General features: G+C 42.9%; 1 protein-coding gene across 7 annotated transcripts in view; it reads left to right on the plus strand.

Moving 5' to 3' along the window:
* The first annotated feature begins 728 nt into the window (after positions 1-728).
* LOC133443756 (complement C3-like) overlaps positions 729-23,429 on the plus strand; it is a 68,916-nt gene continuing 46,215 nt past the window's right edge. For 4 of the 7 annotated variants that reach the window (XR_009782688.1, XR_009782689.1, XM_061720966.1 and 1 more), the window contains exons 1-12: positions 732-826; positions 3,682-3,880; positions 8,348-8,510; positions 8,947-9,041; positions 10,717-10,805; positions 11,058-11,140; positions 19,550-19,637; positions 19,765-19,867; positions 20,133-20,253; positions 22,722-22,837; positions 23,043-23,189; positions 23,308-23,407. Coding sequence is in view for 5 of the 7 variants with exons in the window: in XM_061720966.1 (XP_061576950.1) it covers positions 732-826; positions 3,682-3,880; positions 8,348-8,510; positions 8,947-9,041; positions 10,717-10,805; positions 11,058-11,140; positions 19,550-19,637; positions 19,765-19,867; positions 20,133-20,253; positions 22,722-22,837; positions 23,043-23,189; positions 23,308-23,407 (1,399 nt within the window). In the remaining 2 variants the exon portion in view is untranslated. Of the gene's footprint in view, positions 827-3,681; positions 3,881-7,120; positions 7,281-8,347; positions 8,511-8,946; positions 9,042-10,716; positions 10,806-11,057; positions 11,141-19,549; positions 19,638-19,764; positions 19,868-20,132; positions 20,254-22,721; positions 22,866-23,042; positions 23,190-23,307; positions 23,408-23,429 lie in introns of those variants that run through there. The other 3 variants (XM_061720990.1, XM_061720954.1, XM_061720998.1) reach the window with 3 other exon arrangements.

Here is a 23,429-nt window from a genome sequence, read left to right on the forward strand (position 1 = left end):
CACTGCAGCACGCCTGAACGTGCACAAGGGTGCGAGGGGCCGTCCATCGCTGCTTGCAGCTTTAATTCTGATTCTGTTTGTTTGGGGTGGGTGTTTTATTTATTTATTTTCTGTTGTTCTTTAAGGGTGTAAAATAAAACAAGATAATTGAATTTTCTGATTGTATATATGGGTTTTTTCTAATAAAAATTATTATATAAAAAAAAAAAGAAGAGCCAAATTATGGATTGCTGTAACTCACAGTCACAACTGCAGTCCAGTTCTGGAGACCTATATGGATTTTCAGTGAACACCTTTTGTCCACTATTTTACAATATTCTAATAAACCACAGATAGGTATTTAGCTTCAGTATCTGGTTCAGCAACAACACTGCTGCATGGAAACATGTATCCAAGTCCTGCCATGTATCTACAAGAATTCTTTCAAAAATTTCCGTGTGCTCTTTAGCTATGTCTACAAATATGTAACTCAGTGAACCATTCAGATTTTAAAAGTACTTTCCTGTCACAGACCCAGATCAGAATAGAATTGACAACATGAACGACTATAGCAAGCAAATACAGTTTTAATGTACAAATGCACATTCTGAGGAAAAATATTCATTTGTTTTTTGTCTTTTTTACAGGCTTAAAATATAGAGGGGCTGGCTTTTAACTGAAATTCCAGGAACAGCAGCATATTGTTAGTGGATCAAAATGTCACAGAGTAAGAGTCAACATTTACAGCAGATATGGGATCTGGTAGGAGGTTGTGTTGGAGCCAACTTTTCTTGTTGGCTTTCCTAGTCTTTTCCGTTCTGGTTACTCTGGCTGTTGGATCTCCATTGTAAGTACACTTGGCTTTCCTTTACACTTTCATACGTGACTTGATGTCTGTTGAAAAACAGTTATGGCTGTAAGGGGTTAAATTCAGACATTCTTTACGTGAGAATTTTTGTGCAATGTTTCAAGCAAACCACATTTACATGTGGTCAAAAACTTACAAAATACAATGATCTACGATACATAAAAAAAAACTGTTTATCAGTGAGGTTAGCCCAACTGAGAGAAAAACTCACAGCCCGTGCAAATGTTATATCGGAGATTCTGAAAGAAAAAAAATCTTAAAATAAATTCAAGGGCAATGATCCATAACTATTATCACTTCTATCTGGATACAAAATAGTGCATACATGAATGTTATGACTGCCAAATAAAATAATGTAAGACTATATAGCGGTAAAAACATTGATAGAGAAGAGATTTCTGCTTTGATGAAAAAGCCTACACATGTCCAATTTTAAATTGGTTCATAATTTTTCTTCATGAAAGATGTTTGTCATTACTCTGTTTGTCCTGTGTAAGCCTCTGGTAATATTATAAGTTGATAAATGGTTTTTGTAACAAAGTCTTTTTCTTATTTTTATATGAAAATTTAAATGATAGATGCTTTTCAATTGAGTATTTTTTTTTCCGAGTTACATCTAAAATATAGAAACATGCTTTCAGTTAGTGCAGTCATACTATTAACATTTCCATACACCTGTTTTATCTTGCCACAGCAAATGACTGAAATGCTTTATTGTTATGCTGTTTGATTTATAACTTTTAAATGAAATTTAGTTGAACATTGGCTATGCTAAATATAAACAATTGCTGTGGCCATATGAAAGTTGGATGATATTTGATAAAATGTGCAACTCCATGGAGCAAGACTAAAATAACCAAAGAAGATGATTTACTTCAACTTTGTTGACAGTTTGTGTCACATAGGGCAAAGTACAGTGATGATTCAAATGCCAGTTAACTGACACATAATCTGACTTTTCTCAGCAGTGCAATACATTACACAAACAGTCTAGAATAAGAGACATATGTATTGTTAACATGAACAGAGTGCTTAAAATTAATTGAAATCAATTGATTATTTGAAAAATCATATTTTACTTGGCTTTTCTTACCAAGAATTGTTTTTTTTACCTCCACCATTATGGCTGTTATTATACAGAAAAGCTTTTACTCTAAAGCCAGAAATCGGACTACTTTCTCATTGCTGTCAGTGCCTGTAAGGAACTGGCTGACATTTTGAGCCAAGCAGGAGGGAAATTGGCATACTAAATATGTTGGTCTTTAGTACCATTTTACATAGTCAAAGGGGGTTCAGAACAAAATAAAGTAAAGGGTGAGTAGAAAAAGGAAATGTATAGTTTGGATCATGGGCATGGTAGTGGGGGGAAAAGTGGACCTGACTACCCAGGGCCGGAGTATGGAGAGGGGCCCATGAAAATCATGATTTTTTTTTTTTTGTGATGTTTTTTATTTCAAATTAATTGGAAACTCCACGACTTTGATTGAATCCTCAGATTGAATGTAATACTCCTACATGTTGGTTTTGGCCCATGGAGGACGACGACACACTTCATTTGGTTCTCCTTCTTGGTCCACCTCATCTCCATCATCATCAAAGTCCTCTGAGCTTTCACTTCCTCCTGTCTTAACCTCTTTCCCTGGACACTCATCATCTGATTGATCAATGTCTGAATCTCCCTCAGTGATTCTGTAAAGAATCCACTCAGCCTGCATCATATAACTGTCTACTAGAAAAATGGGAAACAAACATACTGAGTCAGATTGACGGGCCAGAGTTTGGTCCACATCGCTGGTAATAAGTTGGTGAAAGTGAGAACCCATCAGGGCTGCAGTTTGTCACGGATTCTGTTGATAACCTTAATGGACTAGGTGCAGTGAAGGAGTGGAGGGGGTCCAGTCCAGTGATCTGAAGATTGCATCATTGCTTTAGCAGATGATGTGGTCCTGTTGCCTTCATTAAGTCACTATCTCACAAGGTTCACAGAGGCTATTGGGGTTTTCTTTCATGTGACTGACAGTGATCAACATAACACATAAAGTATCAATGTAAGTTCAAGATTTAAGAAGGTTTACAGTATTTATCAGTATTTTAAGGGAAATTACTGTGCAACGGTTTCAGTACAAAGGTGGGAAAGTAATACAGGGTTAGAGTAGTGGTGGTGATAAACATCACCAATTCAGGTTCCTTTCAAACATTTTAATGACCCCAGGATTCAATAGATGTAGTTTATTTATTAAAGTACCTTTTACATTTTTATGGATGTGAAATTAATGTTCTATGTAAAACTAAGTTGTTTGTCTTGAGTCCTAAGGGCACATCTAAAAAATGTGATGTACCTAAGGTTTCCAGTTCAACTGTAAATTAGCTTGTGTGCTTGTTGCCATTATGTTCAGCTTCAACCTTAGCTATTTGTTACATACAGACTCTTCTGATTTTGGTAGTGTTGCATTAAAGTGCAGCTAAGCTAGCCACAAGTATTCATGAAAACCTGAATCTAGATCCAGGATTTTTGTATTCAGCCTGGAACTATTCAGGTTTGTTATTTAGTCACTCTACTGAGACACTAAGTAATATGATAGTACAGAGTAATTAGAAGTAAATGATATATCTTTGCATTTTTATATTAACGATTTCCTCAAAGCGCCATGCTTACTAGATAAAACACAACAGATACACCATATGACTGTAAGTAATTCATTTATGTAAAGTCTTTGTGATCTTTACTGACTACATTTTGTAGAAATGCACATTTCTGTCCAAGTTTAAGTTCAGATATCTTTAACAACTGCAGAGCTTGTCTTTACTATCCCCTCTGTGCCCTCTTTTTACAGGGAAGTAATGTCTGCTCCCAACCTACTGAGAGTAGGAACAACAGAAAATGTTTTTGTAGAAATTCAAGATTGTGCCCATGAACATGAGGTAAAGGTTGATATCACTGTGATGAACTTTCCAACCAAAACCAGAAGATTGGCATCTACATCTGTGACTCTTACTGAGGCAAAGAATTTCCAGGATTTTGGAAGAATTATGGTAATTTTTTGCAAACATGTGTGTTGATATTAGCATTTTTATAAACATTTTGCATGCATGGGTCTATGTCCAGTAGAAGGTGCACTACTTAATTTGTGTGCTTCAAAGGTCAAAGACCACTACCTTAATCATGTTACTTCTGCCTGAGATTATTTCCAAGGTTAAGTATGTCATATAACATTTACATCATTTTCACAGCTAATGGTCCTGTGGACTCAGCACAATTGGGGTTTGCAACATTCAGTCGGCAGTCATACCTCCTCAGACTAACAGGACTTCCCAAGCAAACAAACTCTGGTCCGTTCAAACCAGCTAACAATAAGCTCACCTTTGCTGGCTTTTCAGACTTAAACTCCAGTGTCATCTGCTGATATGTTGTGTCTAGTAAAGTGGAAGCCCTTATCATTCTGGCAGCCCTTACATTAACCAGTTCCTAGACATTGCATGTGTCCTAACTGACAGTAAGCCATATGTACATGCCTATGAGAAGTTCTGCAAAAGTGAACTCTGCAAATCCTCAAGTATATCTCTTTAAGACTGCACGATATTAGGAAAAAATGCGATAATAAAGGAATCTGGAAACCAAACAGTTCAGTTATCACTCTTGGAAGGGGCGTTTTCTTCTTTCTTTCAGTTCTCATCAGAGCTGTGACTTACATATTTTGGGTCATTTCACTCCCATTTTGACATTTCTAAGCAAAAACATTGAATTGACTTGTCCCCAAGTTTTAAAAGACATAGTCAGAATGTCTGTATGCCACGTTTTTAGGTCTTTTTAGGCCCCTAATGTGATGATGTTCTTTTTTTGTTGTCTGTTGATATAGGCTGCGTCCCAATTGAACCCCTCGCCCTCGTTTTCTTCACTAACCCTAACTTTTGCGCGTTCCCGTGAAGGTAGTGGTGTCCCAATTCCTCTTTTCACCTAGGGGGAGGGGGCATAACGAGGGCTAGGGGCTGAGAATAGCCCCTACGGATCGAGGGATTTCAGATGCTGACTTGGCGAGCGAGGGGGTATGAAAATTTCCCAGAATGCTTTTGCCGTATAGCTCTGCGTCGATTTGACTCGCCGACCGAAGGCAAACAGGCAGACTCGTCTCAGAGAAATAGAGAGAAATAATCCTGTGACTCGTCAGATTTGTTTTGGATGTTTCTGATATAATAGTCTTCAGAAACCACAAAGTAATCCAGCTGTTATCTGGGTAATTGACACACTTTCAGATAAAGTTGCCGAAGATCACGCCAGAATAAAGGGATTTATGGTCCGCGTTACACCAACGCAGAGCCTACGGCGTAGTAACCTACGCCGTAGGCTCTGCGTCGATTTAACGCGGACCCAAACTCCGGAGTCGGCAGACAGAAATCTCTAAATTTCAGAGCAAATTTCTTAACAGGCGTAGCTACAACTGTTAGATTTCATCTATTAAACCAACATCTTCCTAAATGATTTATTTCAGCCAGCATAATTCTCAACAGAGCTGCGTCCCAGGAGAGAAACTCTCTCCCGGGACGACGGAGCAGCCTGACCCGGCGGACACGTCTGTTTTCGGGCTGTGAGCTGAGGCTGCTCCCCGGGAGCGGCGGCTCTTCTCATCTCCGAAAACATCGGGTCAAATTTCTTAACAGGCGTTATTTGGATAAACTGAGCCCCGGTTGCGGATCTTAAGGTTACCTTTATTCCTGAAAAAATATTAAAACTTAATAAAGTGGCATATTAACAGCGCTACAGCTGAAATTAAAACAGTTTTTGGCTCTCTGCTTCCAGTGTTGTGCAAGTTCATACCTCTCGTGAACTAGTTCAAAGTTCAGTTCACATAGTTTAAAAATGAACAGTTCAAGTTCAAAGTTCACCATTTTCATTTTGAACTAGTTCAAGTTCAGTTCATTTCAATATTTTTAGCTGAGAAGAACAAATGAAACGCCACCCTATCCTAAACTGTTCATTGTATACAATCATATATTGTCCTATAGTGGAATATCATGCTATTTAGGGTATGCATGTTCATACTCTGCAAAAGCCACAATTATAGTGTCATGTCTTGCAATCAATTATACGAGACCTTACATTCTATCACACAAAATTGATTAAGTTATTGCTTATAGCACAAAGGATGTGGACAAAGGATCATTTTTGTTTTGCTTTATTCAACTGTTGCAACAATATTGTTCCTCTAGAAAAAGAATGAATTTAAGACATTCCAACAACATAAAAAAAGTTTGACACACCAGAATATTGTTTTTACTCTTTAGCAACTAAAACAACCCCTGTAGAACTAGAGTAGGTGTTCATCTGTAATGGGAATGTGAACACTTCCCCAAAACAAACATAAAATACATGTGCTCTTATTTTTCTATGAAGGCTGCAGGCAGTGTGAGTTGGTTCATTTGGGGCTGTGGGCAGGGGGTCTTCTTGGCCTTTCCTTAAGACTTTTTTTTGATGTTCAAGGACTTGGAGATACTTTCTAACACTGGATGGATGCTTTAACTCCACATGACGTCTCAAATTTGAACTGGATGAGGTCGACGTGCGCACTTGTTTTTTCAGCGCAGGTGGACATAATTGGCATAGAAAGCTGAGGTTTTTACCGTCGGACTCTGTGGGAGACAATTTGTAAAATTCCCGCAGATAATCATAAGTGGACGCATCATCTGACGGGCTCGCTGACGCTGCGTCCGCAACGTCTGTCTCTTCGCTTTTCATTGTAAAGACTGCGCCGGGCTCGGACCGCCGTTGTCATGCGAGCTGGTGCCCGCTGTATTGCTGGTGTGTGCGCTGGTGTGTGCGCACATCATGCGCTGTAATACAGCGCACACACAGGATTATTCCGTAATAATTGGACCTAAACAGTGAAGCTGCAACTCACATAATCTTGCCAGTTTAAATTCCAGTTCATGATCTGCAGAATGAACAAGTTCACGTTCGAGTTCTTTATTTATAAATGTGTTGCGTTCAGTTCAACGTTCTCACAGAAATGAACGTGTTCAATGAACGCGTTCATTTGAACGCGTTCATGCACAACACTGTCTGCTTCCTGATCAGGTTAGGGATGAAAACGAGGGGGAGTAGGAGAAATGGGACAGGCACCTGGGCCAAGTGCCCTAGAATTCAAGTGCCCTAAAATCTCCCCCTTCTTTTTTAGGGGTTAGGGAAGAAAAGAAGGGCGAGTGAAGTTGAATTGGGATTGGGCCTTAGTCTTGATATTTCTGCTTGCTCTTTGCTTTGTTATGCATGTCTGCCTGCAGTTCCAGAGATAAGGTTTAATAAACTCTCAGTGTAACTCTGAACTCTGGGTTGATGAACTCTGAGGGGAAAACAAGTAAAAGAGTAGTTTTTGGTTCCACAACAGCTCACCAAACTGGGTTTACGATGAGTGAAACATGTGTGCAGATCACACAGAAAAAGGTAGTTAAGGAGGAGTGTGTCTATTTTGGTCAAAATATGGATAATGGATAATCAGAGTCCCTTGAACAAACAGAGAATGGCTGTTTATTTTGTGAGCAACATAAGGAGCATTTTGATAGAGAGGCTTTCAAACATAATTTCTTGTTAAAATCTATAGAAACAATTACTCTTACTGTAAGGCTTTGTTAGTACTCTGGTTTTTGACCCCAACAAAATCTAAGTTACTTCTTTATTGGTCAAAATAAAGTCAAATGGACGATGACATCCATCCATCATCCATGCCAGATTATTGCAAGGGTGACAGTGGTCTGCTGGATTCTATCCAAACATAATTTGGGCCAAAGGCAGGGGTACACCCTGAGACAGGTTGCCAGTCCATTGCAGGGCCATATATATAAACAAATGCATACACTCCCATTGGCCCTTTCGAGTAATCAATTAACCTAACATACGTGTTTTCAGACTGTGGGAGGAAGCCAGAGTAAATTCAAGCACAGGGAGAACATGCAAATTCCACACAGAAAGACTCCTGCCAAGAGCCCACTAGGAACCTCCTTACTATGGACCAACAGTGCTAACCCCTAAGCCACCGTGCTGCCCTTGACATTTTTTAATTCACATGCATCAATTTCTTTTTCAATCGCCTGCAATTTTTTTCGACATGAACGTGGACGGGGAAAGTGAAGCCTTTATATGCTTATATTCAAATATGTATTCTTTTCCATTTAAGATAAAAGGGTTTACTTGAGAACTTTGTTTCGTAGTTCATAATACATGACTGCAGTTAACTCACAGAATTTAAATTTGCTCTTACAGTAAAAAGGAGGCTTCAGCTGTTGGTCCCCCAAACACAGATACAGCATGTCATTTACAACATCAAAAAGCAGTGTTCATTTAACAGAAATGATTTGCGTTTGATAATATTCCTGCCTTTTCCCCTTTATTTTTATATAATGCTATATAAAACCAATTAAGAATGAATGTGTACCTGTACTATATGACAGTAGTTTCACAGGTTTTTACACTCCATACCGCTTTATCTCTGTTTATACTGTTTTTTCTCTCAGATCCCTACTACCGACTTCAGTAAAGATCCCAACATAAAGCAGTATGTTTATCTTCAAGCAGAGTTCCCTGACCGACTCCTGGAGAAAATTGTGTTACTGTCGTTCCAGACTGGCTATATTTTTATCCAGACGGACAAAAACATCTATACTCCTAATAGTATGGGTGAGTTTACAACAGTCCTGTGAAACAAACTACTTTAAATGTGTAAGATGGACATGAAACAAAAAGACCACTGAGTTTGAAGAAATCAAATGTAAATGGGAAAATATAAGCCTTTGGACAGTGTAACTAAATGACACAGCTTTAATACTTGATCAGACCATTCGGTCACATTATGTCACTATGACTTAGATTCTTTAGTTTTCAATAAATTGTGTCAGGATTATTCCCAGATTTCAGCCATGTCTTTTAACTGTGGTTAACAAATAAGTAACGCTCAGCTGCCAGGGATATCATTCAGTTTTCTTCTGACAAACCAAGACTAAAACCTGTGATGTCATGTGGTTCATAGTTGTCATGTGATGTTGTATGAATTCAACACAAAATACACATCTGTTTTATTGTTTTCATTAGTTTTTTTTTTCTTTTCCCATGACAGTCCACTACCAAATCTTTGCAGTGAGGCCTAACATGGAGCCTGTGGAAAGTGGTAATGACAGCCAAACTGATGATAGACTGGATATTGAAATTGTGGTGATGTATTTCCTTTTCTTTTTTTCAATTTCTATGAATGAATAATGGTATATCTACTCAAAATATATTGGAATTTCAAAGTATTATTCCAGTTAAAAGAAATATATACATGGCAGTGGCAGGAAGAAGATCCTCCTGTGGCACAGATAGAGTTGCAACCTCTTAGTCAACCTTGACCTCTTCCAGGTGGGCAAGAAAAGGAGTCCAGGCATTTGAAAAAGACTTAATTGAGCAGTTCATAAGGAATTTGAGTCTTTCCATTTGTATTACTAATATAATTTCAGTGATCCAAGACTGGAATGAAGGAGGAGTGGGAGATTTCCATTCTTTCAGAATAAGCCCCTCAGCAACTACGATTAGAGCTCCAGCTCCAGTGGTTGCTGCATTGTTGTAGGAAGATATTTTATTGTTTCCACACAGCCAAAGATGGCAAGTCTTGCTTCAGACTGGAAGGACCCTATATAGGCCTTGGAGTACCAGTGAAATATTCTGGACCAGAAGCCAGTCAATGAAGATCAGAACCAGAAAGCATGAGATCAATGACCCTCCATTATCTTGAACTTGTCACAAATTGGTGAGATAGGTTACATATATTCTATCCACCTGACTTTTAAATAATGAAAACGATGCATAGTTTTAAATTGAATCAGCTGGTGTCCTCTGTTTATGGAATAGGAGTAAATCCTGGACAAACACTTGTTCCACATAGATATTCCTTTATTCATCCCTCAGTGGGGAAATTCCCATTGAGCAGCAGCAGTACACACAACACAAACATACACATACAGAGAAAAAGGATGAAAAATTAAAAAATATATAATAAAAAAATATATACAGTATATACACAAGAAGAAGAAGAAAAATAGTGCAGTATGAGATATTATAAATACAGTGCAAAAACAGGTAAGATATATATGAATGGAGTACAGTGTAATTGTGCTGAATGAAGGGAGGGGGATGGTATTGCACATGATAAAAATAATAATAAATTGAGGTAAAAATAGAAAGACATTGCACATCTTTGTTATTATTGTCTGTTTACTACTGTGAGCAGGCCTGATTGTAGAGTCTAATAGCAGCGGGGAGGAAGGACCTGCGATGCCTTTCAGTGGTGCATCGCGGGTGACGAAGCCGGTCGCTAATGGAGCTCTCCAGAGCTCTGACAGTCTCATGTACGGGTTGGGAGACATTGTCCATGATGGATGACAGTTTTGGAGAACTGGAGATTATGTTGATTAAAAAAGAAGTGACACTGGGGACCCCATATACATGTACATGTGAAAGTAGAATTGTGGAAAGAAGGGGACAAAATAAGGCTTGAAACACTTAATCCTCAATCTCACAACAGAGCAGACTGTTGTGAGAACGAATGGCAGCATTATAGAGTTGGCTTTTTGTTTGTATGTTGCACACCCGAAATACAAAAATGTATGTGTATTAACAAACAAAAATTACATTGATAAAGAAATATGTAAATAATATTGATTGGGTTCAAATTATCTTCAAAATGATAAACATCATTGGTAATTAAGTTAAGGATAATTTTATTATTCATATTTATTATTATTAATACTTGTTCACATTATCAATGTGCGTATGCGTATTACCACAAAATTCAAGAGCATATCTAGAGCTGATGAAGATTTTTGCTTATTTGGTTCTTGTTTATTTCTAGACCGCTGATGGCTTCACCGTACACTCTGAAACTGTCAAACTGACTTCAGGAATCTTTTCTGGAAGTTACTTCCTCTCTAATATGGCCATGTGAGTTCATTTATTTTGCAATAACATATTTTTCAATCCTCTTGAAAATTCACTTGTGTTCTTTTTATGTGCATTGCATGCCAATTCATATATCACGTAAAATAAGCTCTCTCTCTCTCTCTCTCTCTCTCTCTCTCTCTCTCTCTCTCTCTCTCTCTCTCTCTCTCTCTCTCTCTCTCTCTCTCTCTCTCTCTCTCTCTCTCTCTCTCTCTCTCTCTCTCTCTCTGTCTCTCTCTGTCTCTGTGTGTGTAGTACTGGACAGTGGGAGTTGATGGGAAATTTCCACATCAGCCCACAGCAGAAATTTTCTGAAAGGTTTTCAGTGAAAGAATATGGTTAGTCCTTTAACTTTTAAAACCATCGAAAGAATAACCACATTTTGCCTGGATGTGATTAAAGTGTCCCTAAGGAGTTTTTTCATGTTTAAAAGTTCAGTTTCTGTTCTGGTGTAGTGTTATTAGGGTTGGTTTTTGAGTTTATATACTTCTGTCATATTTGGTTCTTTAGTTTTGGTGTTCTGTTAGTATCTGGGTTCGGTTAATGTTGGGCTTCTTGGGTCTTGTCTTGTTCCCTTTCTCCTTGTTTGTCTGCCTGAGTTTCTACTGTACCTGTCTGTTTTTCAATAACTGAGCTTTTATCTGTCTATTTTTCAACTCAACTGTTTTGTGCCATCCTTTCATCTTTTGGGTTTATTTCTTTTATTGGAGCTTAACAAGCGAATTTCGGGAGCAGGACCACGCCTCAACCACGCCTCCTCCGGCACCACGCCTCTTCCGGCAAACCTTCAAATACCAGACTAACCCGCAGTTCCTCTTCGCTCTCGTCTCTGCAGCACGTTCGCTCTCGTTCTCCGAACCAGAACCGCAAGCACGACAACACTACTACACGCTCGTATCTCAGATCGTTACTCACCCATTCAGATATGGATCTCGTGTCTTTATCGCCATCGGATGAGACTTGTTTGCAGGGGATCATCAGCAAACACCAGTCTGATCAAGATCCGGAGGAGAAAAAAAAAACAAACTTTCAGCCGTGCCATGCCGGAAGCGCCGCAGGTGCGCAATCCACCGGTCCCGGCGTTGCCACGCTCCGGCGGGGTCCGACGGCCGGCATGGATCTCGTGTCGATCACCATCGGACAACGATCTGCTTGCAGGAGATCACCAGCAAACATCAGCCGATCGAGATCCCGAGGAGAAAAACTTTCAGCCGCGCCCGAAGCGCAGCTCTCCCTGGCGGCCGCGGGGCCGCCCGAGCCCCATCTCCTCAGCGATCCGCGTCCGGTCCATCTCTACTGAACATCCGGATCGTCGCCGCGGGTCCCCGACTCCTCTCCCGTGTCTCCTGGCCGTCAACCCGTTGCGCCGTCAGCTGCCGCTCTGGCGGCGGTTTATTCTTCCGCCGCGCACGTGTTTCTCAAAACCCTTTTTTCCTCTCTCTCTCAGCCACGCGCGGAGCCCGCGGTTATCCCGGTCCACCAACCCGGTGAGTGATCCATCCCGTCTAGTCCATCTCTCCTTAACATCCGGTATTGCGGCAGCCCGCCATGGCGTCCTCCCTGTCTCCTGGCCCGCCTCGGTCATCGGCGGTCTCGCCACGCCCGGCGGGGGCCCCGACGGCCCGCCTTCTGCAGGTGTTTCGGGCTGGACCGTCGCCACCCTCCACAGGGCCACCGCCTGGTGGAGGAGCCCCTTTTCACCGCATGGACAAAAAAGAAAAAACTTCTCAACCATCTCATGCCAGCCTGCCATGCCATCAGCCCCGCCGACACCTGCGCTCTTCCGGATGACGTCATCACGCCAACTCCGATGGCGTGCCGTGACGTCGACCCCCAGGTCTCGCACTCAGATTTTCCAGTGGCCAGCCGCGGTACTGCGCGCAAAAAAAAAAAAAAAAAAAAAAAAAAAAAAAATCCCATGGGGCCCCGAAAGCTTTTCCCATAGACCGCAATAGTAAAAGAGAAGCGATCGTGCAAACCGGACGTTGAACATTACCTTTACTCACAAGGCCTTTTATTAACATTCTCGTTAAACATAATCTCCGAACAACGTTGCCTCATTGCAGGAACCTCAACTGCACGAGCGGTCTTTCACCTTAAGCCGTCCGCGTGGAAACATAAACGATTCCATCGTTACACTGCCCACCTCCAGCAAGTACAACAGCTAACTTCGGCCGGGGTTGCTAGCTCCCACCTCAGCCCACCCCCAGCAAGTACAACAGCTAACTTCGGCCGGGGTTGCTAGCACCGGGTTGCTAGCTCCCACCTCAGCCCACCTCCAGAAAGTACAGCAGCGATCCAGCCGGGGTTGCTAGCACCGGGTTGCTAGCGCCCACCTCCAGCAAGTACAGCAGCGATCCAGCCGGGGTTGCTAGCACCGGGTTGCTAGCTCCCACCTCCAGCAAGTACAGCAGCGATCTGGCCGGGGTTGCTAGCACCGGGATGCTAGCCCCCCCCCCCCCCCCCCCCCCCCCCCCCCCCAGTCCACCCCCGGCACCTACAACAGCTAACTCAGCCGGGGTTACTAGCACCGGGATGCTAGGCCCCCCCCCCATTCCACCCCCGGCACCTACAACAGCTAACTCAGCCAGGGTTATTAGCACCGGGATGCTAGAAACCCACGCTATGCTCATTCAGCAGCCTCAACTGCCAGCGCTAGAAGGGGCTCTTGGCACCGGGTTGCCAGGATCCTTTGCTTCCCAGCTCCATCAGTCCCAACAGGTTACCTTGGTTGGGGGCCACCGGCATCGTGATGTCGGTACCCGGCATCCCTCCCACCGCATTTCAACCCAGTTTCCTTCCTCAACCCATTCCGGCCCCGCAGGCAACTACTCATTTCACCCCGTCCACAGCTAATCCCACCGTCCGTCATCCCAACGCTTTCGCTTCCCGCCGTTCCCCAGTTCCGGCCAGTGCCTGGCCTCCCTCCCACCGCATTTCGGCCCGGTTTTCTTCCTCGACTCGTTCCGGCCCCGCGGGCAGCTGCTCGTTTCGCCCTGTCCGCGGCTGGTCCCGCCGCCCGTCATCCCAACGCTTTCGCTTCCCGCACTTCTCCGGTTCCAGCCAAACCTGCGCAAACAAACCTACAACAGTTAACTTCGGGGCCGGGGTAACTAGCACCGGGTTGCTAGCCCCCCCCAGCCCACCCCCAGCACCTACAACAGCCCACCCCCAGCACCTACAACAGCTAACTCAGCCAGGGCCGCTAGCACCGGGTTGCTAGCCCCCCTCAGCCCACCCGCGGCACCTACAACAGCTAACTCAGCGGTGTTACTAGCACCGGGATGCTAGCACACCCCGCCATGTTTCGGAGGAGGTAAACTCCTCAGCCGCCGCCGTGCCCGAAACACTGCTCTCCCGAGCCCGACAGCCGCCCAGAAACTTCTGTCTCTCCAGTCGTCCACATGTCGTCCACGGTTCATCCCTTCTGAACATCCGGCATTACTGCAGCTCACCGTCTTCCAGCCTTTCCAGCCCACCTCCGCCATCGGAGGGAAGAGGACGCGTACAATCCGGATCAGCCCATAGCCGTCGTCGCAGGTCGGATTTCCACCCACACCAGCAATCTCCTCCCTCCCTCCCCAAGGTCCTTGGCACCGGGATGCCACTACAGCAGCTAGATCCGGCTGGGGTTTCTGGCACCGGGATGCCACTACAGCAGCTAGATCCGGCTGGGGTTTCTGGCACCGGGATGCCACTGCCCCCCCCAGCCCACCTCCACCAACTACAGCAGCTAGATCCGGCTGGGGTTTCTGGCACTGGGATGCCACTGCCCCCCTCAGCCCACCTCCACCAACTACAGCAGCTAGATCCGGCCGGGGTTTCTGGCACCGGGATGCCACTGCCCCCCTCAGCCCACCTCCAGCACCTAATCCACCTCCAGCACCTACAACAGCTAACTTCAGCCGGGGTTACTGGCACCGGGATGCCACTGCCCCCCCCAGCCCACCTCCACCAACTACAGCCGCTAGATCCGGCCAGGGTTTCTGGCACCCTCTCTCATCGCCACCCGCTTCCGGGCCGGTGTACTTCAGTGTCCGCTGGCGAGGTGCATACTACTTGCAGTCAGGCTCACCTTCGGCCGCAAGAGCAGCCCCTAACTTTTCGACACCTTCAGAGGCCCTGTGCTGGATCCTCTCCAACAACCACGGCATTCCTTCCTCGTCCATCTCTTGAATGATTCCTCATCGTTACCCCTCTCTCATCGCCACCCGCTTCTGGCCCGGCCACCCTGACTTCCGTTTTCTCCGAACTCGGGGTTCCTTTGTCTGCTGAAAAAACGGCGGGCCCCTCCACCTACCTCGAATTCCTCGGTATCACTCTCGATACGGATCTGTTTCCGGCTTCTCTTCCAACCGAAAAGCTCAACTGAATCGGTCTTCTTATTTATCGGTCTTCTTATTTCCTCTTAGCCCCAGGCTGCACCAAACGTCAACTCCTCTCCCTCCTGGGCCACCTCAATTTTGCCACGCGCATTATTCCCCAAGGGCGGGCCTTCATCTCCCCATTGCCATCCATCGCTTCCGCTGTTCCATCTCTGTCTCCCATCTCCCCAGACAACTCGAGCCGTGCCGAGCTTCGTCGTGGCTCAACCTCCTTGCCACCTGGAAGGGGATCACTTTCTTCATGATGACCAACTGGCTCACCCCCATGACATTAATCCATACACTGACGCTGCTCCTTCAATCGGTTTTGGGGGCTTTTACGATGGCAGATGGTTCGCAGCAGGATGGCCCTCAGAGTGTGCAAACAAATACCACAACGTATCGACCGAACCATAGATCATCATCGTCATTGCCATCGTCATTGCCATAATCATTGGCATCATCATTGGCATCGTCATTGGCATAGTCATTGGCATAGTCATTGGCATAGTCATTGGCATCGTCATCGTTATCGTTATCGTTATCGCCTTCGTCATCGCCTTCGTCATCGCCTTCGTCATCGCCTTCATCATCGCCTTCGTCATCGCCTTCGTCATCGCCATCATCTTTGCCATCATCATTGGCATCGTCATCGTTATCGCCATCTTCATCGTCATCGTTATCGCCTTCGTCATCGCCATCATCTTCATCGCCATCATCATCGCCATCATCTTCGCCATCATCATCGTTATCGTTATCGCCTTCGTCATCGCCTTCGTCATCTCCTTCGTCATCGCCTTCGTCATCGCCATCATCTTTGCCATCATCATTGGCATCGTCATCGTTATCGCCATCGTCATCGTTATCGCCTTCGTCATTGCCTTCGTCATCGCCATCATCTTCATCGCCATCATCTTCGCCATCATCATTGGCATCGTCATCGTTATCACCATCTTCATCGTTATCGCCTTCGTCTTCGCCTTCGTCATCGCCATCATCATCGCCATCATCATCATCGTCATCGCTATCATCATCGCCATCATCACCGCCATCATCATTCATTGCCATCATCCTCGTCATCTCTTCGCCACCATCATCGCCATCATCTTCATATCGATAAGTAATCGACATAATTAATAAAGGACGCTCCAACTCCACATCCATCATGCCGTTCATGCGCCGTCTAGTCTGGCACTCAGCCATACATCAATTTATCCTCCATGCAGCGCATGTCCCCGGTCACTCCACCACCATCACCGACTCTCTTTCTCGTTTCTCATCCCCGAAGACCAATCACCCCTGAATACTTCGAGACCCTGGCCAACTACTTGTCTTCCTGGAAAACACAGAGCACATCTTTGACAGATCCTTGCGTCCGAGTCAGGACAGTCGTCACCAGTTCTGGTTTCACCATCGCTTCCGCCATATACTCCTTATCTGGCATCTCCCCAACGCACTACTCCGGTCACTCCTAGGATCGGAGCCACCACTTCAGCCTCCCGCTACGTATCCCAGAGCACCTCATACAGCCCGCGGGCCGATGGTCCTCCCAACTATCATCGCTACATTTGCTCAGATCTTAGCGACCTCAGATCCGCTCAGTCTCATCTCCTTAAATAATCCACGGTTTTGGGGGTTCGTCGTTGCCCGGGCGCTGCGGCGGATTCCCTACCAGCTTCCCCACAACGCATCGACCGATCCATAGATCATCATCATTGTCATCGCCATTATCATCACCATCATCATCGTCATCATCTTCGTATCAATAAATCATTTAAACGTATCCTGTTGATGGCGTGGTCCTTGCTAGTGAATTGGAGCTTAACAAGCGAATTTCGGGAGCAGGACCACGCCTCAACCACGCCTCCTCCGGCACCACGCCTCTTCTGGCAAACCTTCAAATACCAGACTAACCCGCAGTTCCTCTTCGCTCTCGTCTCTGCACCCCTCCCCCCCACCCCTTTTCTCTTCTTCTTCCCTCTCTTTCTCTACCTCATAGATTCCTAGGGGGTTCGTCGTTGCCCGGGCGCTGCGGCGGATTCCCTACCAGCTTCCCCACAACGCATCGACCGATCCATAGATCATCATCATCGTCATCGCCATTATCATCACCATCATCATCGTCATCATCTTCGTATCAATAAATCATTTAAACGTATCCTGTTGATGGCGTGGTCCTTGCTAGTGAATTTCAGTTTAAGGCCCTTTTACTTTCATTTTGGAATCTCTGCCAAGCAGTGTTTTTTGAAGGTTTTTTTTTTTTTTTTTTTTTAATTGAAACTCCTGCCATTGGGTCCCCCCTATTCAACACACAATAGTTTTCAAATGCATTTGAAGAAATATTTATTTAATTTTAGGAGTTGCTGTCTAGTTCTTCAGTGATCTCCTGTCTTTGCTATCACAAAACACAAACGTAACGTTGGACACTCGCCCTGGTCATATACATGCAACAATTGTACGGTATTTAGCTTTATGGCACTTTGTCACACATATACAGTGATTAAACTAGTCTGGCAAGCTACAGTAGAAAAAACATGGAAGAAGCAACTAACACTTAATAAAGTAATGATGGAAGAGAAAACATGAAATTGACTGAGAAAGTGGCCAAACAGGAGTTAATCTTTGAACTGTGTCTTAAAATCAACTGAGCTGGGGTCCGTTTCACAAAGCAGGTTCAACAGACTGAGTCTAATCCTGAACTCTTAGTTGATCTACTCTGAGATCGGAAACTCTGAGTTTTCGGTTCCAGAACAGCGGATTTGAGTTAATTTACTCAACTCTAAGTAGTTTTACCTGGAGTTAAGCACGTGCGCCACAACTATCAAAAGCCAGCATTAATGGAGCCCTGATACAACGATTCACCATGGCAACCGGCGACACAAAAGATCCACATACTTTTTCTTTTTTTAAACTTTATTTAACATTTCAATTTACAAAATCCCTTTGAGGAAACATTAGTTTGCATCTGAAGATCCACATACGTCACGCCGTGTCCTTTTTCACCCGAATGGAATTAGAGATTTTAATGCGCGCATACAGAATATAATACAAAATTAATTTAACAGATCTCCACATCATTCACCTGCAATCCTGTGGAACCCCTTGATGGCTTGGACAGGTTTATGATAATAGGCTTGCCACCCGTCCCTTGAAATACGGAATTGTTCCGTAATTGGGAATTAAAAGTTGTGTTCCGTATTGAACCAATACAGACACATATTATGCCAGGGTTCTCCAACCCTGGTCCTGGAGAGCACCTATCCAGCATGTTTTAGATCTTTCCCTGCTTCAGCACACCATGATACAAGGAGCTGTGTCAGCAACAGAACTGTCCGGACCTTGATGACAAGTTAATGACGACCATTGATTAGAATCAGGTGTGTTCATGCAGGGAGACACCTAAAACATGCTGGATAGGTGGATCCAGGACCGGAGTTGGAGACCCCTGTATTATGCTCTAATTTATTCATGTAATAATATACAGGTGGAGGTCGGAAAATTTGAATATATTGCAAAACTTCATTCGTAGTAAATTCAACTTAAGGTGAAACAAATATTATTTCCCACTACATGCAAAGTGAGATATTTCAAGCCTTTATCTGTTATAATTTTGATGATTAGCCTATGGCTCAAAAAATTAGAATATATTATGAAATCATTAAACAATTCAATCATCAAAATTATAACAAATAAAGGATTAACATATATTGCTTTGCCTGTAATGAGACTATGTACTGTAATATACATGTATTACGCGGTCTGATAACCATTTCCCGACGAATATTTAATTCTCTGCGCATTCATTCTGCACCTTCATCAATTGTGTCTTCATCAAAAGGACATGCCATGTTCGTGACAATGGACTTCTAATATATATACTGACTCTGTTTTTAATGACAGATGGCAGAACTTCGCCAAAACTCGCCTGCTGACTGAATGAATGAGGAAATCAAATGTGCGTGTGGCTCTGAAAGAGGCGGAGACGCAGAGAAACTCCAGGTTTCACGATATAAACCTGGTCCCGACCAGGTTAGGTTCAGAGCGTCTGTTACTACGGTAACTGAGCGAGAGCTTAAGTTACCTCTCTTTGTGAAACAGGCTAGAGTTACCTCTCTTTCTCTGGTTTGAGTTACCTCCCTTTGTGAAACGGAAAACTCAGCGTTTCCCTCATTTCAGGGTTAACAGACTCAGAGTTTTCACTAAACCTGCTTTGTGAAACGGACCCCTGGTTACAGTGGGACACTGGGCTAAAAATGGCAAAGGTTCTTTTGTTCAGCTTTAAAACTATACCTTAGAAGTTTCAATACATTTACTGATTCAAAATTAAAGTATAGTTTTGTCTTAACCTTGTACTGTTCATCAAATATATATCATTTATTTCAGTTCTTTCCAGTTTTGATGTGAAATTGACCCCTGTGAGCTCCTTCTTCTATGTGGACAGCAAAGCATTCATAGTCAACATCACAGCTACGTATGAGAAGTTTTTGGTTTTGTTCATGTCGTTCCCTAGTTTGAGTCAAATATGTGAGCTGATTGTATTAAAGGTTGATTGAGCTGTTTTTCTTGAATGAAAATTGACCATTTTCTTCTGATTTTAGGTATATTTTTGATAAATCTGTGGATGGAACAGCCTATGTAGTATTTGGTGTTATGCATGAGGGTAAAAAAAATAGGTTTCCGAGTTCTCTTCAGACAGTCCCTGTAAGTGGATTTTTTTAATGTGTCTTTATCAGTCTATGATTGGTCATTTAAAACAAAGAGAAGCACAAGCTTAAACATATTTAACAATTTGCAATTCAGCCCAAATGGTTCTATTGGAACAAAAACCTAATTGAATTTCAAATATCTGAAGATAAAGTTACTTACCCTTAATTTCTGGAATGAATACAAAAGTATAAATGATGACTTAATCCTTCACTGGTGATAATTCACATTATTGATTAATCTTGTTTTTCCATCACATCAGATCAAGCAAGGAAATGGAGCTGTTACATTGAAAAGGGAGCACATCACACAGACCTTTCCAAACATCTTCACGCTGGTGGGGAGCTCTATATTTCTGTTTGTCAATGTGCTAACAGAGAATGGTAAGACAGTGACTTTTTGTTTTCACATGCATATGGTAAATAATGTTTCATTAGCTAGTTTATTAACCATTAACTATATAATCTAATCAACTTGGGCCAAGTCTAAAAGAAAATGGAACTTATCCTTTTTTTTAGGCATTTTTTTTTCCCTCCAAACATCTCACATGTCTTTAGCCTTCTCGTTTGGTGAAAATGGTTTATACTGTATGTTTCTTTAGTGGTGTGTTATGTTGGAAACAAAAGGGATGCTACAGCAGAGTGCCGGTCCAACTTTACTGGGTACCGATCACATTAAAACACAGAACGCAGACATCCAGAAAAAAGGCAGTAATTACCAAAACCCATAGTGCTGTAAAACAGTAGTTGTTACAGCAGTTGCCAGGGCAATGGAAACATACACAAAATAGTGGTGTTTCCTTGTAAATCTCCAGTAATCTTGCACTTCTTAAAACTAATTTATGATACTAATTCTGAAGTCTGTCAAGCAGAATCTGTGTTAACTCTTGTTGATAACAAGATTTCAGCTGCTATACGGTCTGTAGGCACTGGTGTTTGGTTCTTCTCTTCTTGATCCACCATGTGTTTTTAGTGATAACCACATCTGAACTGCTGGTAGGCCAGAAGCTATGGTGTTGTAAGTTGTGCAGAGGGAGGAATAGTCCTCAAAATAAGTAACCCCAAACTTTTCAAGAAGAAAATGCCTTGTTCCCTATTCATAGCTTTAGACCTTTGTAGGTATAGACTTCCAATCCTTTATTGTCTTCAGTGAGAGAATATTGCTGTTATTAGGTGAGTCAAGAGGACACAAATAAAGGATATGAGTAGTGATGTTAAGCTCAAGCCTGTTTGCTTAACCCAGTATCGATTTTCTGAAGTGTAATGACTGTTTGAGCCCGCTTCAGCGTACCTACAATCGCACGACCACCCTCCTTGAGGCCTCACCTGTTGGCCTTGTTACGCCACTCATTTGTCGAGCTGCTTCGCAGGAATGTTGAAATGTTGTGGTGTTTCAATTATATGACAATGCGTTAAACCCGTCTGGATCAATGGGACATCTATTGTTTTTTTGAGAGGAGATTGTTGCAAACACCAGTATTGCATTCCATCCATCCATTTTTTACACCCGTTTAATCCTTTTCAGGGTCATGGGGACCTGCGTGTGCCTATCCCAACTTCTTACAGGCGAGATGCAGGGGTACAGCCTGGGCAGGCCGCCAGTCTATGCAGCATAGAAATGCAGCAGTGAATTGACTTGACTTAAAGCAATAGAGAGTTTCATCAGCTCTAATGCATTCTGGAAGTTTGTTCCACAGGTGAGGAGCATAAAAGCTGAAAGCTGCCTCACCCTGGTTCTATTTCTGGGTACCGAAAGTAGGCGTGACCCTGACCACCTGAGGGTTCTCGTTGGTTCATAATTGATCAGGAGATCAGAGATGTATTTTGGCGCGACACCATTCAGAGATTTATAAACTAACAGCAGAATTTTAAAATATATTCTTTGACAGACAGGAAGCCAGTGTAAAGATCCAAGAACTGGAGTTATATGGTCCATTCTCCAGGTCTTAGAGAGGACCCGGGTCACGTGAATTAATGGTTCGTCCATTGTTTTATACAGTTAATGGCATTCATTGGATACATCCTTGATAAAACAGGAGAGCGAGAACACATTCTGTTTTTTTCTGCTCTTGCTCAGATGCAGTGTTACCAGAAAACAAAAACAAGCTACCATACAGAGAGCCTGAAACTAGATGTATTTTGCACAAAATTATCATAGGTTACAACAATGACGAAAAAGAAATGAGTTTACTGATGGTGTGGTACTAGGAGGTGTGGATGTGTGAGAGGGAAAGTGAGGATAAAATAAATAAAACTTGACAAAACACTAGATCATTTACTGGCGAATGACTGATGAATGATTCCAAATCAGACTAATAGTAAACAGTCTTGGAAACATAGTCACTTTTCAAGAGGGATTGTGAAATTAACATACATTTTCGACTACCGATCACGTGGAAGTAGAATTTATTGTATAAATACAATAATTGTCGTACATCTGGCATTAGTGCTCAGATGGGCTCTTGAAATTGGAACAGTACTTTGGCTGCAGATGATGACGTTACACAAGGACACGTATTTAGAGAAGGCCAATTTCTACTCACGGGGATGATGAGACACAGGGGAAAACAATCAGGGAGATGAAACCTGGCAACTGAGAATTGCTTTGAGCACTGTGTCCCAGACTGGCAATGGAATTGGCTCTGACAGAAGCAATTAAGAAACTCAAGAAAGCAGTGATGAAATAAGAAAATAAGAGTGATGAGTAAGAGACCAAACAAGACTAATCCTGAACTTCCGTGCCTATAGGGGCGGCCACTGAGCTAAAAATGCTTTAAATTTAGCAGACACATAAAACCTACATAATGAAAATGGTGCTCTTTAATGCATGACTTTATATATTTTACAAACAGGTGGTGAAATGATGGAGGCAGAGTTAAAACACATCAAGATCACCAGTTCACCCTACACAATCCATTTCAAGAGCACTCCCAAATATTTCAAACAAGGAATGTCATTTGATGTTGTGGTAAATAAACCTTTACATTAACATGAAAGTAAGCAAGCTGCTTTATATTTTTGTTGGTGATATTAATCAACATTTTGTTTACAAGTGATTACAGTATTTATCTTCAAATATGTGTGTGTATATATGTATATATATGTATATAAAATAAATAATATTTTTACTTTTTGAGTTTCTGGAGTTTCACTGCCTTTCTATTTGATGGCAGGTTGAAGTTTTAAATGCTGATGACACTGGAGCTCCAGGTGTACCTGTGGTGGTTGATCCTGGTGCAGTCCGAGGCATCACTGCAGCCAATGGCCTGGCAAAGATTAGCATTAATACTGCAGCAAGCTTGCAAACCCTTACTATTACAGTATGTCTAAATAAGTTACATACTTCATGTCTGATGAAATGACCATTATATACTCTTTGCCTATCCTGCCAACATTTGGATGGAATAAGAGACTGAATCATTTGCCTTAAAAATACAGGCAAGGACCGATGATCCACTTATTTCATCTGCAAGACAAGCATCAGCCATCATGGAAGCTCATCCATATCAAAGCAACAGCAACAGTTACATGAAAATAAGTGAGTTATGGCCCAAAAACGA

The sequence above is a fragment of the Cololabis saira genome, chromosome 1 (assembly GCF_033807715.1).
Source record: "Cololabis saira isolate AMF1-May2022 chromosome 1, fColSai1.1, whole genome shotgun sequence".
NCBI lineage: Eukaryota > Metazoa > Chordata > Actinopteri > Beloniformes > Belonidae > Cololabis > Cololabis saira.